Source organism: Dipodomys merriami, unplaced genomic scaffold, assembly GCF_024711535.1.
Source record: "Dipodomys merriami isolate MVZ:Mamm:240054 unplaced genomic scaffold, mDipMer1.0.p SCAF_21, whole genome shotgun sequence".
Classification (NCBI taxonomy): Eukaryota; Metazoa; Chordata; class Mammalia; order Rodentia; family Heteromyidae; genus Dipodomys; species Dipodomys merriami.
Window position 1 is genome coordinate 6,928,947 of NW_027203493.1, and position 12,336 is coordinate 6,941,282.

At 52.8% G+C, this 12,336-nt stretch overlaps 2 protein-coding genes across 3 annotated transcripts; one reads left to right on the top strand and one right to left on the bottom strand.

Moving 5' to 3' along the window:
• The first annotated feature begins 1,534 nt into the window (after positions 1-1,534).
• C1qtnf4 (C1q and TNF related 4) lies at positions 1,535-8,984 on the top strand. 2 transcript variants are annotated; one of them, XM_070032333.1, is made up of 3 exons: positions 1,535-1,593; positions 1,802-2,249; positions 7,850-8,984. In XM_070032333.1, exon 3 carries the CDS (start codon positions 7,855-7,857, stop codon positions 8,821-8,823), a length of 969 nt encoding a protein of 322 aa, XP_069888434.1. In that variant the 5' UTR covers positions 1,535-1,593; positions 1,802-2,249; positions 7,850-7,854; the 3' UTR covers positions 8,824-8,984. The 2 variants fall into 2 exon arrangements, with proteins under 2 accessions (XP_069888434.1, XP_069888433.1); XM_070032332.1 differs by lacking the exon at positions 1,535-1,593 and having other exon boundaries at positions 1,717-2,249.
• Positions 8,985-9,371: 387 nt separating this feature from the next.
• Fam180b (family with sequence similarity 180 member B) lies at positions 9,372-11,735 on the bottom strand. The gene is made up of 3 exons (XM_070032335.1): positions 11,464-11,735; positions 10,657-10,727; positions 9,372-10,440 (listed from the first exon to the last, which is right to left on the bottom strand). Exons 1-3 carry the CDS (start codon positions 11,546-11,548, stop codon positions 10,078-10,080), a joined length of 519 nt encoding a protein of 172 aa, XP_069888436.1. The 5' UTR covers positions 11,549-11,735; the 3' UTR covers positions 9,372-10,077.
• Between the last annotated feature and the right edge of the window lie 601 nt (positions 11,736-12,336).

The following is a 12,336-nucleotide window of genomic DNA, read 5'->3' on the forward strand; positions in this document are numbered from 1 at the left end:
CATTCTTAGGGAAGACACCAAACCAGTTAGGTTCAGGGACTAATGACAGCACCCGCTGTTCAAATTGTGCGTGTTCTACATAGTAGGAACAATCAGAGCATGCCTGGGCTCTTTTCTCTGAACCCTGCTGCCACCTCTTCCTAACTTGCCTTCTCGTACCCATAGCTCCCAACCCCGGGCTGCCCACATGCCCACTAGCTCCTGGAATCACCTTTCTCCTGTTCCTTTCTGACTGCCTTCCTCCCTTCCCCAGTCCCTGAAGCCACCACGGATGTCATGTACCCCAAACACCCCTCTCTATCCCCCCACCCTGACTCCTCTGCTGAAAACTCTTCTGTGAGACCCAGGTAAGCATCAAATGACTGCCAGAACATTTAATTGCGGTGTAATTGTTCAACCTTCAACCTTTGCCTGTCTCATGACCTGGTGGAAAAGACAGCTGTGATCTGACAAGGGCTAAATAGGTGCTTTGCCCCAAGTATCCTGCTTAAAATACACACACACACACACACACACACACACACACACTAAATAGGTGCTTTGCCCCAAGTATCCTGCTTAAAATACACACACACACACACACACACACACACACACACACACACACACACACACACACACACACACACACCCCTAACACCCTGAAGGAACTTCACAAGCCATTCATCATTATCTCCTTCAAGGAGATGAACTGGCCCCAGACTAAGTGGAATAGAGAGTCAGGTACATTTTGAGCGGTCCAGAAGGAAAGCCCCAGAGGGCAAAGGTCTTCACAAGGGAGCAGGTGACTTAAGGAACACACACACACACACACACACACACACACACACACACACACACACACACACAGGATTTATGGTGGGACTGGAACTGAAGCCTAAGCTCCAAGCCCATTAGGGGCCAGCAGCCCCCAGCAGCTGAGAGTAACGCTTTTCAAAAGCCCCCTTCCATTTAAGTCAGCATCTACCGAGTACCAGACAGGCCAGCACCTCTATGGTTGTCTTGGGAAAACGCACAGTCCAGACCCACATGTGAGAAATCAAAGCCCACAGAGCAGATCACAGGAGGTGTTAAGGTGGGCAAGGCTATTCCCACTCTGGCCTTGCTGAACCGAAGTGTCCATGTCCCCCTTTTCTTTTCTTTTCTTTTTTTTTGGTGTGTGTGGAGGGGCAGCTCTGGGGCTGAATTAGGGCCTGGGTGCTGTCCCTAAGCTTTTTTGCTCATGGCTAGCTCTTTGCCACTTGAGCCATGGCTCCACTTTGGCTTTTTTTTTTTTTTTTAATTGTTAACTGGAGATAAGGGTCTCACTGGCTTTCCTGCCTGGTCTGGCTTTGAACCATTCTCCTCACATCGCAGCCTCCTAGTAGCAAGGATTACAGGCATGAGCCACTGGCCCCTTGATTTGTCTAGCCTCCTTCTGCCCTCCTCAACCCTTTCTCCCAGAAAATTCGATTCTGCCCCTAGGAGCTGCTTGCTATCTGTGACCTTTCTTTGTCTTCCTTTCAAACACACGCTGGGCATTTTCAGGCTTGGAGGTGAGGAAGGAAGTCTAGGACATTTTAAATTCTCCTTGTACCAGTGACATTGACCAAGGTATCCTCTTTCCTCAGCCCCTCTCCCCCAGGTCTGCTCAGCCAAGCCCTCGCCGTCCATTGTGCGTGCAGCCTCTGGGTCCTACCCCACCCAGTCTGGTGTCCGTCCCCGTCCCCAAGCCAGCTAGGTAGCTGCTCTGCCGGTGTTCGCCGGGCCATCCCAGTGTGACCTCTGCCCCGGGCTTCAGTTTCCCCATCTGCTAACTTAGGTGAAGGATGCCATCTGTCCAGATCCAGAGGAGGAAGCTCTAAGCCAAGGTCACGGGTGAGGAAGGGTCCCCGCTCGCTGGGCGGCGCAGGCTCCGTGCGGTGCCCCGGGCTCGGCTCCCCTCCTCGGTGCGCCCCTCCCCGGCGGTCCTTTCCCCCCTCTCTCCTCTCCCCTGCCCTCCGCCTCGCGGCTCGCTCGGCTCGCCCGCCTTGCTCTCTGGCTGTCCTTCCCTTTCTCTCGCGTCTTCCGGACCCGGTCCCGGGGTCCCCGCGCCCGCCCGCCCGCCGCCGCCCGAGCCCCCGCCACCCCCGCAGGCCCGGCCCCGCCGCAGCGCGGGCGGTCAGTGCGCAGCCCCAGCGCGCGCCCCGAGCGCGGAGCCCGGAGCGCGGAGCCCATCGCCGGCTCGGACCCAGCTCGACCCGACCGCCGCCGCCGCCGCCGCCAGCCAGGTGAGGGCAGCCCCGAGGAGGCGGGGGCGCCGGGGCTCCCCGTTATTGCAGACGGGGGTGGCGAGACGCGCGAGGGGATCGGGCCCTGGTTTCCTTGCAAAGAGGACACTCGAAGGGATGGGTGGAGGGAGACGGTATTTGGGGTACCCCTTCCCGGGGTGCGCTATATAATGCACATATATATATAATATGACATATATTATATATATATAATATGACATATATTATATATATATAATATGACATATATTATATATATATATCCATTCACGAGGAAGGATTAATTGATTTCTGTGAAAGTGGGATTGTGCTTCTTGGAAGGGTTTGAGGGGCTTTCAAGGTAGATGGGTGGGGGGGGGCTTGAGAGGAGGGTTAACTGGAAAGTGGGGGGGGCTGGAGAAGGGGGGGCTCAGACATGCCCTCAGCCTGGCACCAATGCTGCTGCTTCTCTGTTGGTTCCTGGGCGCTAGCTCTGCCCAGCTCTCTGTCCCAGTTTTCCTCTTTGAAGATATTTTGAGCCTCACCTGGACAGAGCTAGGAACGCCATTTCCTTCCCTGGAGCCCTGCCTCCCCGTCCCCAACACCCCACCTCCTCTGACCTGCTCAGGGAAGGAAAGACACAAACAAAAGACTTTGAGAAATGTGCTGTAGTGTGTGAAATGGAGGCTGGGCACTGCACATGTAGGGAGACCCCCTTGGCACCGCTGGGTGGAACAGCTCGGCAGGTAGATGGCTGGGGGGGGGGGGGAGTGGTCAGGTAATCCCTGGGGTAATGTTTAGGAAAACCCCAGGCTGGGCAAAGATTAAGCTGCCCTCCATGCGCTCAAAAGACAAAAGGCTAGAGAGATTTTTGTTTGCTTGCTAGCTTTTGTTTGGGTTTGCTTGCTTGTTTTCCTTCACCCTGGATCCCTCTACTTGTTCCCTTGTCTCTTCCCAGGTTTTTGAAGAAGTGAAACTGAGGCAGATGACAGGTTATCTGGAGATAGTTGTGTCAAGCAGGGAGGGGTGGTAGAAAGGAAAATACATTGAAGTAAAAAAAAAAAAATCCTGTTTAAGGTTTATCTTTGTGTTCTGTAGATGACCTTGGTCCAAAATGCACCCTTTTGCCTTTATTTGAACCTCAAGTTTCTCATCTATAAAATGGGATAGGGCTGGGAATATAGCTTAGTGGTAGAGTAATTGCCTAGCATGCATGAAGCCCTGGGTTCCATTCCTCAGTACCAAGGTGGAAGTGATACTTTAGCTCAAGTGGTAGAGTGCCAGCCTTGAGCAAAAGAAGCTCAGGGACAGTGCCCAGGCCCCAGGACTGACCAAAGAAACAAGAATAGTTTATCCTCCAAAACAGATGTGTCCAAAAAACTTTGTAAGGCTGGGAATGTGGCTTAGTGGTAGATTGCTTGCCTAGCATGCATGAAGCCCTGGGTTCAATTCCTCAGTACCACATAAACAGAAAAAGTTGGATGTGGTGCTGTGGCTCAAGTGGTAGAGTGCTAGCCTTGAGCCAAAGAAGCTCAAGGACAGCACCCAGGCCCTGAGTTCAAGCCCCAGGACTGGCAAAAAAAAAAAAAAAAAAAAAAAAAAAAAGCTTTGTAAAAGAGAACACATTGCCAGGTGCTGGTAGCTCACCCCTGTAATCCTAGCTACTCAGGAGGCTGAGATCTGAGGATTGTGGTTCAAAGCCAGCCCAGGCAGGAAAGTCTGTGAGACTCTTATTTCCAATAAACCACCAGAAAATCGGAAGTGGCGCTGTGGCTCAAGTTGTAAAGCACTAGCCTTGAGCTGAAGAGCTGAGGGACAGTGCCCAGGCCCAGAGTTCAGGCCCATGACCGACAAAAAACAAAGAAACCAAGAGAACACATTGGACAGGCACCTGTGGCTGATGGCTGTAATCCTAGCTACTCAAGAGGCTGAGCTATCTGGGGCTGGGAAAGTGGCTCAGTGGTAGACTGCTTGCCTTGTATACATGAGGCCCTGAGTTCGATTCACATAAACAGAAAAAGCCGGAAGCAGCACTGTGGTTCTAGTGGTAGAGCGCTAGCCTTGAGCTGAAGAGCTGAGGGACAGCGCTCAGGTCCAGAGTTCAGGCCCACGACAGACAAAAAATAAAAAAGGCTGAGATCTAAGGACTGCAATTTGAAGCCAGCCTGGGCAGAAAATTCTGTGAGAGAGACTCTTATTTCCAATTGATTAATTACACACAGGCACACACACACACACACACACACACACAGAAGTAGAGTTGTGGCTCAAGTGGCAGAGTGCTAGCCTTGAGCCAAAGAAGCTCAGGGCCAGCGCCTAGGTGCAGAGTTCAAACCCAGCACGAGAGAGAGAGAGAGAGAGAGAGAGAGAGACAGACAGACAGACAGACAGACAGACAGACAGACAGAAAATATTGGATGCTTGTAATCTTTACCACTAGAAATAGGCTCCTTCTCTATTCCCTATATCTTTGTGAGAATTGGAACGAGAACAAGACAGTGTTCACCTAGCTAGCAGCTCCAGGTCTTTATCTGGAAAATCAGAAGTGCAACTTTACCCCATGTGTTTCTTCCAACAGCTAGGCAAATGGGATGTAGGTTTATTCCCAGCTCTCACCGACCCTTAGGTGAACATCCTGGTTCAGGACACATCCTGGTTCAGAAGCACAGCTATCCCTGGCAACAACTCTCAGCAGGCCCCAGGCATTTCCAAGAGACACAAAACTCCATATCCTTCCAGGCACTTTCCAGAGATGCTCCACTCCCAGGCTACCTCCAGCCTATCTTTCCTGTCTTGCCTCTTTAGGGGCTTGGGATTTTCAGCCCCAAAGCTGTGCCCTACTTTAGAGCATAATGGAGTCCTTCAGTTGGAGACTCCAGGGAGTTAAGCAGTGCCTTCACCAAGCTCTCAGACATAGGAATTTAAGAGTCTCTAACCCCGTAAGTCCAGAATGTGATCAGATCACTTTTCCCATGGCCAAGAACAGAAGCCTCTGCACACCTGTTCATTAATGACTGCTGTCTCAGAGTATCCTTCCCATAAGCTTGGATGAGGCCCTCCTCTATTTACAGAGATGAAACCATTCACAGAGAGGTTAAGTAACTGGTCTAAAAAGCCAGACCTTGGTGGCTCACTGAGATCTCAGGATGATGGTTCAAAGCTAGCCTGTACAACAAAGTCCATGAGACCTTTATTTGTTGTTGTTGTTGTTGTTCTCATGAGTCTTTTGTGGGGTTTTTTGCTTGTTGGTTTTAGTGTCAGTCGTGGGGCCTGGGTGTTGTCCCTCAACTCTTCAGCTCAAGGCTAGTGGTCTACCACTTGAGCCTCAAGGCTACTTCCAGCTTTTTCTGCTTATGTGGTGCTGAGGAATCGAACCCAGGGCCTCATGCATGCAAGGTAACACTCTACCACTGAGCCACTTTCCCAGCCCCGCCCCCAGGAGACTTTTTGTCTCCAATTATTTCACCAGAAAACCAGAAGTAGAACTGTAGGTCAAGTGGTACAGTGATAGCCTTGAGCAAAAGAGGCCAAACCCTGAGTTCAAGCCCCACGACCAATAAAAAAATAAAAGGAAGGAAGGAAGAAATTGGTCTAAGGTTTCACAGCATGCTAGTGGTTAAGAGTCAGGACCTGATCTTCAAATCTAGGTGTCTGACCACTCCATTCCACCATCACTGAGAATAAAGCTGCTGACTTTGGTGTTGCCAAAATCCAGCTGGTATTTTGCTCTCGCTTCTCTATCCCAGGTAGCCCTGGCTCTGTCCCGCCCCTCAGGGACCAGCCCCAACCAAAAAGTTCACCTTCCCTTACTCTGATTTCACCAGGGAAGGAGTTACCGTAACTCTCAACAGATCTCTCCTCCTCTGCAGGGAGGATGCTTGTGGAGTTCAGAGGTCCATGTCAGAGTTGAGCCTTGAGTGGGTAAGAGGCCAAGAAAGGGGTCAGGGAACAGCTGCCCAAATGGGACTTAAACACTATTATGGAGGCTGCTGACACACAGCCAATGTCTGCTGTGAAGGGAAAGGCCAAGGAGACACAAAAATGCAGCAAACTCAGAGACCCACTGGGCACTGCTCTATACCTTTCACCAGGGCCCCTGGATGCTAAAGGGCAAAGGGTGAACCCAATAGGCAAGACTGTAAGTCTTTTCAACCACAGCATTTCTACTTATCTTGTCCTCCCCCTTCCCTCCCTGCCTCACCCCCTGGGTCATAGGGCTTGAACTCTGTCCCTTTTATTCAAGGTTAGAACTCTATCACTTTGAGCCACAGCTCCACTTTTGGTTTTTTGATGGTTAACTGGACATGAGTCTTGTAGACTTTCCGTCCCTGGATGGCTTTGAACTGAGATCCTCAGATCTTAGCCTCCTGAGTAGCTAGGATTACATGCATGAGCCACCAGCACCCAGATTTGTCTGTTTTTTTTTTTTTTTTTTTTTTTTTTTAGTCTTGTGAGTATGTGCTGGTCTCAAAGCTGAACTGAGGGCCTGGATGCTCTCCCTGAGCTCTTTTGCTCAAGGCTAGCACTCTACCACTTGAGTCACAGCTCTGCTTCTAGCTTGTTGGTGGTTAATTAGAGATGTCTCATGGACTTTCCTATCCAGTCTTGCTTCAAACTGTGACCCTCAGATTTCAACGTCCTGAGTAGGTTGTATTACAGGTGTGAGCCACTGGTGTGCAGCTGGTAGCCTGAGTGTTAGATTAAATTAGACTTTGCCAGAAAACCACATTGACATCCAGGTACAAAGAACAAAGAAAGGTTTATTGCTGGGAAAAAGGTCGGCAAGACCCCTTCTCACAAGGAAGAAGTGAGAAGAAGCGCCGGCTATGGTCTGAGGTGACCTACTATGAGGGCCAGGAGGGACTAGAAGGGGCTAGGAGGCAGAAACTCTGGTGTGGACATGTGGGCCAGGGGCTTCATCATGGCGGACTAGGATTTATGGCTGTCCCAAAGTAGATAAGGGGCCCTGCAACTGCCCAGACCTGAAGGTCACTCTAAGGGGCTCTTGTTGCCTTATATGGTGGTAGCTGCCCAACAGAAGTGCCATGCCAAGGTAAAGGGGGTTGGAGGCTGAGTATTTACTGCCTTTACTACGTGGGCCTAGTGTTGCCTGGGAAGGGAGCATGGCAACTGTGGAGAGGGGAAGGAGTGGACTAAGCTACGGGAAGGGAGCTCATTTCAATAACACAGGTTTGTGTATACCAACTTACAGGAGAGAAAGGACTTTCTGTGCTTACAAAAACAAAAATGTCTGGAAACTCTCTGGCCTAATCCAAAGATTCTAGAAGTGGGGTCCCTTGGCCAGTGGCATCAGTATCACTGGGAAAACTGTTAGGACATGCAAATGCTCAGGCTCCATTAAGGAACCTAGAGAGTCAACTCTGGGGATAGGACCCAACCACACGAATGGTAATAAGCCCTCCAAGAGACATCCATGGAGACACCCTCAACTTTGAAAAGCACTGATCCCGTCTAAGTGTCTATCTAAATTGTGGGTCAAGGACAGGGATAGGGGATGAGAACCCATATGTCCCCCAGCCCCGGGGGGAGGGGGGAAAGGAGGGGCCTGGGAGGCTGCCCCAGTCTCACCCACCTGTCCTTGCCCTCTTCTCCCTTCCTAGACGCCATGCTGCTGCTCCTGCTGGGCCTGCTAAGCCCCGCAGCCTGCTGGGCCCTGGGCCCGGCTTTGGGCCCGGACGCCCCCGAGCTGCGATCAGCCTTCTCGGCTGCGCGCACCACCCCACTGGAGGGCACGTCGGAGATGGCGGTGACCTTCGACAAGGTCTACGTGAACATCGGGGGCGACTTCGACGCGACCACGGGGCAGTTCCGCTGCCGCGTGCCGGGCGCCTACTTCTTCTCCTTCACGGCCGGCAAGGCCCCGCACAAGAGCCTGTCGGTGATGCTGGTGCGCAACCGCGACGAGGTGCAGGCGCTGGCCTTCGACGAGCAACGGCGGCCCGGGTCGCGGCGCGCCGCCAGCCAGAGCGCCATGCTGCAGCTCGACTACGGCGACACGGTGTGGCTGCGGCTGCACGGCTCGCCGCAGTACGCGCTGGGCGCGCCGGGCGCCACCTTCAGCGGCTACCTGGTGTATGCCGACGCCGACACGGCGCCTGCGCACGGGCCGCGCGCACGCTCGGAGCCGCGCTCGGCTTTCTCGGCGGCGCGCACGCGCAGTCTGGTGGGTTCCGACGCGGGCTCCGGGCCTCGCCACCGGCCGCTCGCCTTCGACACCGAGCTCGTCAACATCGGCGGCGACTTCGACGCCACCGCCGGCGTGTTCCGCTGTCGCCTGCCCGGCGCCTACTTCTTCTCCTTCACCCTGGGCAAACTGCCCCGCAAGACGCTGTCGGTGAAGCTCATGAAGAACCGCGACGAGGTGCAGGCCATGATCTACGACGACGGCGCGTCGCGGCGCCGCGAGATGCAGAGCCAGAGCGTGATGCTGCCGCTGCGGCGCGGCGACGCCGTCTGGCTGCTCAGCCACGACCACGACGGCTACGGCGCCTACAGCAACCACGGCAAGTACATCACCTTCTCCGGCTTCCTGGTGTACCCCGATCTCGCTCCCGCCGGCCCGCCGGAGCTCTGAACCCCGGGCTGCAGCGGAGCCCGGGCGGGCCCGGGGGCGTGCATGCCGAGCCGGGACCGCGGCCCGAGCGCCCCGCCGGCGCCTGCCCGACGGCCGGCCCAGGGCGGCTAGACTCTGCCAATAAAGTGGGCCTGTGCCGGTCAGCCCGACGGTCCCCTTGTCTTGACTGCGACGCCATCGCCCGCGGGTTGGCAGCCTCAGGGCCTCTCTCCTCCCCGGGGGGTCTCCCCTGTCCAGGGCATCCTTGAATCTGAGTTCCCATTGGCCTATGTATGACCTTACTCTCAGAGCCCAGGCGACCCTTTTCTAAAGCAAGATTCTTCATCACACTACCATACTCGGGGCACAGGACTCGGGCAAAGGGCATGGTCCTTCTGGGTGAATGTGGAAAGGGGATGAGGGGCGGATACCTGGTTGACTGCCTCCTGCCCTTTGGGGATGGGGTGAGTGACTTGCTCAGGGCAAGAACACACAGGGTAAGTGGTCTTATTCTGACACGGAAGGAAGGACACACTCAGAAAGCCAGAATGGAGCTTTTTATGGGAAGAGCGATACATAATCAGTTATACTTATCCCAGCCTGCTTCAGCTAGTCTGTGGGTGGGTGGGTCCTCTCCTAGCCTAACTCTTTCCTCTGAGACCGACTGAGATGGAACTGAAGACATTTCTTGGCTTCTCTCTCCCCCAAAAGGTAACGTTCCTCCACTTGTTTGTCTCCACTCCTCCAGTGAACAGAACTCAAGAAATCCATTCTACATTTGCAGCCCAAATGGAGAGCTCACAGATCTGGGACCCCAGACGCTTGGTCAGGCTTGAAATGAGTACATTAGGATTGGAGGCCAAACATACATTTCTTTGAATTGCATAGGATGGACTTAGAGGCTGACTTCCACTTAAGTTGCCGCAGCTTCTCTTTAATTTTCCTTTAGATACATTTCTCAGTCCTGACCCCTGGAGCACACAACACACTAGTCTGCAACTTTTGCCCTTTGCTCTGTTGCCTATTCCCAGTCTCCCACTCTCATCCTATTAAGGTTCAGGGAACAAAGAGGGATAAAAATGGGTAGGAAAGATACAATAAACCAAGCCCAGTTATCGAAGTAGGTCTCCATTTGGAGACCTCCATTTGTCTTCAGTTCCATCTCCAAATGGAGACCTATTTCCCAATATGAGTCAGGCGCAGTTTGAAAGGGTGGAGATGGGAGGGGGTGATAGCAGGTGAAAAGAGAAAGGGAAAGGGTACAAGGATGGAAATTCAAGGCCACACTGAAGGGAACTGGTCCTTGCAGAAGCCCTTGCACAGGTCCCAGAGTGTTTCCTGTGCCAGGTAGGTGAAGACCTGGACCCAGCGACTCTCTTCAGTTTCATTAGCTGCATGGACCCGGTAGATGCAAGACAGGGTGGTGAGGAGCAGATGTTCAAAGTCTCTAGGGCTAAGAGGAGGCCCATTGTGCAGGTCCTGGAGCCACTGCAGATGCTGCTCAGCGCTTTCTAAGTCACTGGGCACATGGTCCCGCAGAAGGAGCCTGAGTCGGCGGCCTGGACGTGTGGACGCTAACTCTTCATCCTGGAGGCGCAGCTGCCCCATGACATCCAGCTCCAGCCCAGACCACAGCAGCTGCAAAAGGAGCCATTTAAGGGGTGGGCTGGAGTCTAGAGAGCAGGGCAGGCAGAAGAATGGACTTGGGGGGAGGGCAGCATAAGCTAGGTTCCCCATGCTAGGTTCCCCGCCGCCCCTCCCAGCAAGCCTGCTCTAAATCATACCTCTTCCCATCCCTGAGCTTAGGGACCTCCAGACACCCCCGCCCTCATGTCCCAAGCTGGGAGGAAAGACCTCAAACATCACTTCCGGGTCCTCTGGCTCCTGCAGGCCATCTCTCACACTTGCACTGTCTGTTGGCTGCCCTAGGGCACCAAGCAGAACAGAATCAGATGCTTGCCACACTTCCCTCAACACCCTTTCCTGGGTCTACCAGTGCAGGAATGCCATCTTTTGTTCTCTCACCTGCCCATAAGTACACATAAGCACACTGACATACACCCTCCCAGGCATGTGTCTTGTGATCCCAGAGTGTTACACTATCCCGTTACTATCTCAGTAAGTGTCCAAACTCCTCCTTTAATTTGTACATACCCTTGCTAACAGGTCATAAGACTCCTCACCTCCCTATAGTAATCTGGGGAATGACCTAGAACAGTGCAATGATTCTTCAGAGGATCAGTAACTCTAGGAAGGGTCTCCTCTTTCCTTGCTGCTGCTCAGCCATTGTGTAGACAGAATTAAACAGGGCAGAATGTCCTTTGTGTTTTTCTGTCTCATACCCTGAGGTGTTGCCTAGCCCTTGAATTGGTTATCTGAAGCCCCAGACAGGTCAAAGGACCCTGCTTTGACTTAGCATCTGGGTTGAGCCCAGGGTCCAACCCTGTTTGGGGCCAGCTTTAACAGTACCCACAGCAATCTTAACAGGTTTCATTTATTCCTTTCCATTATGGGGTTGGGATCGTCATATTTACCCACTACAGCAGACATCAGGCTGGTACCCACCAGACCCACAGTTCCTCAGCCCTTGTGAGGATTAGCTAATTGGTGTCAAACAGCAGCCCTCCTTGCTAATATCCATTCATTCTGAAGTTCCTGTACCTGCATGGTGTTGTGTTGCAGTCACCCACAGGAGGAGATAAATGGTCGCCACCAGACAAACCAGGAACTGCAGTGTGCTGGCCATGCTGCACCACCTTCTCAAGTCTCTTCTCACCAGCTCTCTGCTCCTTCATCTGCCTGCTACACACCACAGCCACAGCTTTCCACTGCAGGCTACTCGGGAGTTCTGTTCTGACTGTCAGTCTCAGGGCTGAAGGAAGTGCTGGCTGTGGCTTCCTTCACTTCCCAGGGGCTCTTCACACCCTGGTTTTGGCAGTAGCAGCCTGTCCAGATGGGTGGGATATTTAATGAGAAAATGGGTGTTTGGTAGCAAACAGCTCTAGTTCAGCCCTTCCATAGGGAACAATACTACCTGTCCTCATACTCAAAACATCCTGCTACAGAGGCCAGTCCCTGACATCGTCCAGCCCAGCCTCCAGGGAGCCCTTCAGCTGCCAAGAGCATCAGCTGCAAAGCATAGCCCCATACAAGGCAGAGCGAAGCACTCCCACCTCAGGCACTCAGTCATAGGAACAACCGCCAGATCAGCTGGGGTGGGGAGTATCAACAGCTCCTGGAAACTAAACAAATAGGCAGTTCCTCAGTGTTGTATGCTAATGTTCTTGACTCAGACCAGAAACTAGGAAGATTATCCCTTTAGCTAGTTTAGCTCGAGTCATGATATAGGGAGGACACAGGGTTAAAGACTCAAAAATGAGTGATGTATATTTTTTTTGTCAAAGCAATTTTTATAGTTGGATAGTTTTTCTCAAAAGACAAAACTTAGGTAGTGCACATACTTCTAAATGGTATGGCATTGTGAGTGATGTATTCTTCCTGCCTTGGTGTTGGCTCATTTTTCTTGTGAGTGTC

What these genes read in the sequence shown, in the direction of transcription:
- C1qtnf4 (XM_070032333.1), top strand. Translation starts at nt 7,855, where the DNA reads ATGCTGCTGCTCCTGCTGGGCCTGCTAAGCCCCGCAGCCTGCTGGGCC.
- Fam180b (XM_070032335.1), bottom strand. Translation starts at nt 11,548, where the DNA reads ATGGCCAGCACACTGCAGTTCCTGGTTTGTCTGGTGGCGACCATTTAT. An exon ending in TGCAACACAACACCATGCAG is followed by an intron (nt 10,728 to 11,463) that starts GTACAGGAACTT and finishes TTGGTGCCCTAG; the next exon opens with GGCAGCCAACAGACAGTGCA. An exon ending in ACCCGGAAGTGATGTTTGAG is followed by an intron (nt 10,441 to 10,656) that starts GTCTTTCCTCCC and finishes CTCCTTTTGCAG; the next exon opens with CTGCTGTGGTCTGGGCTGGA.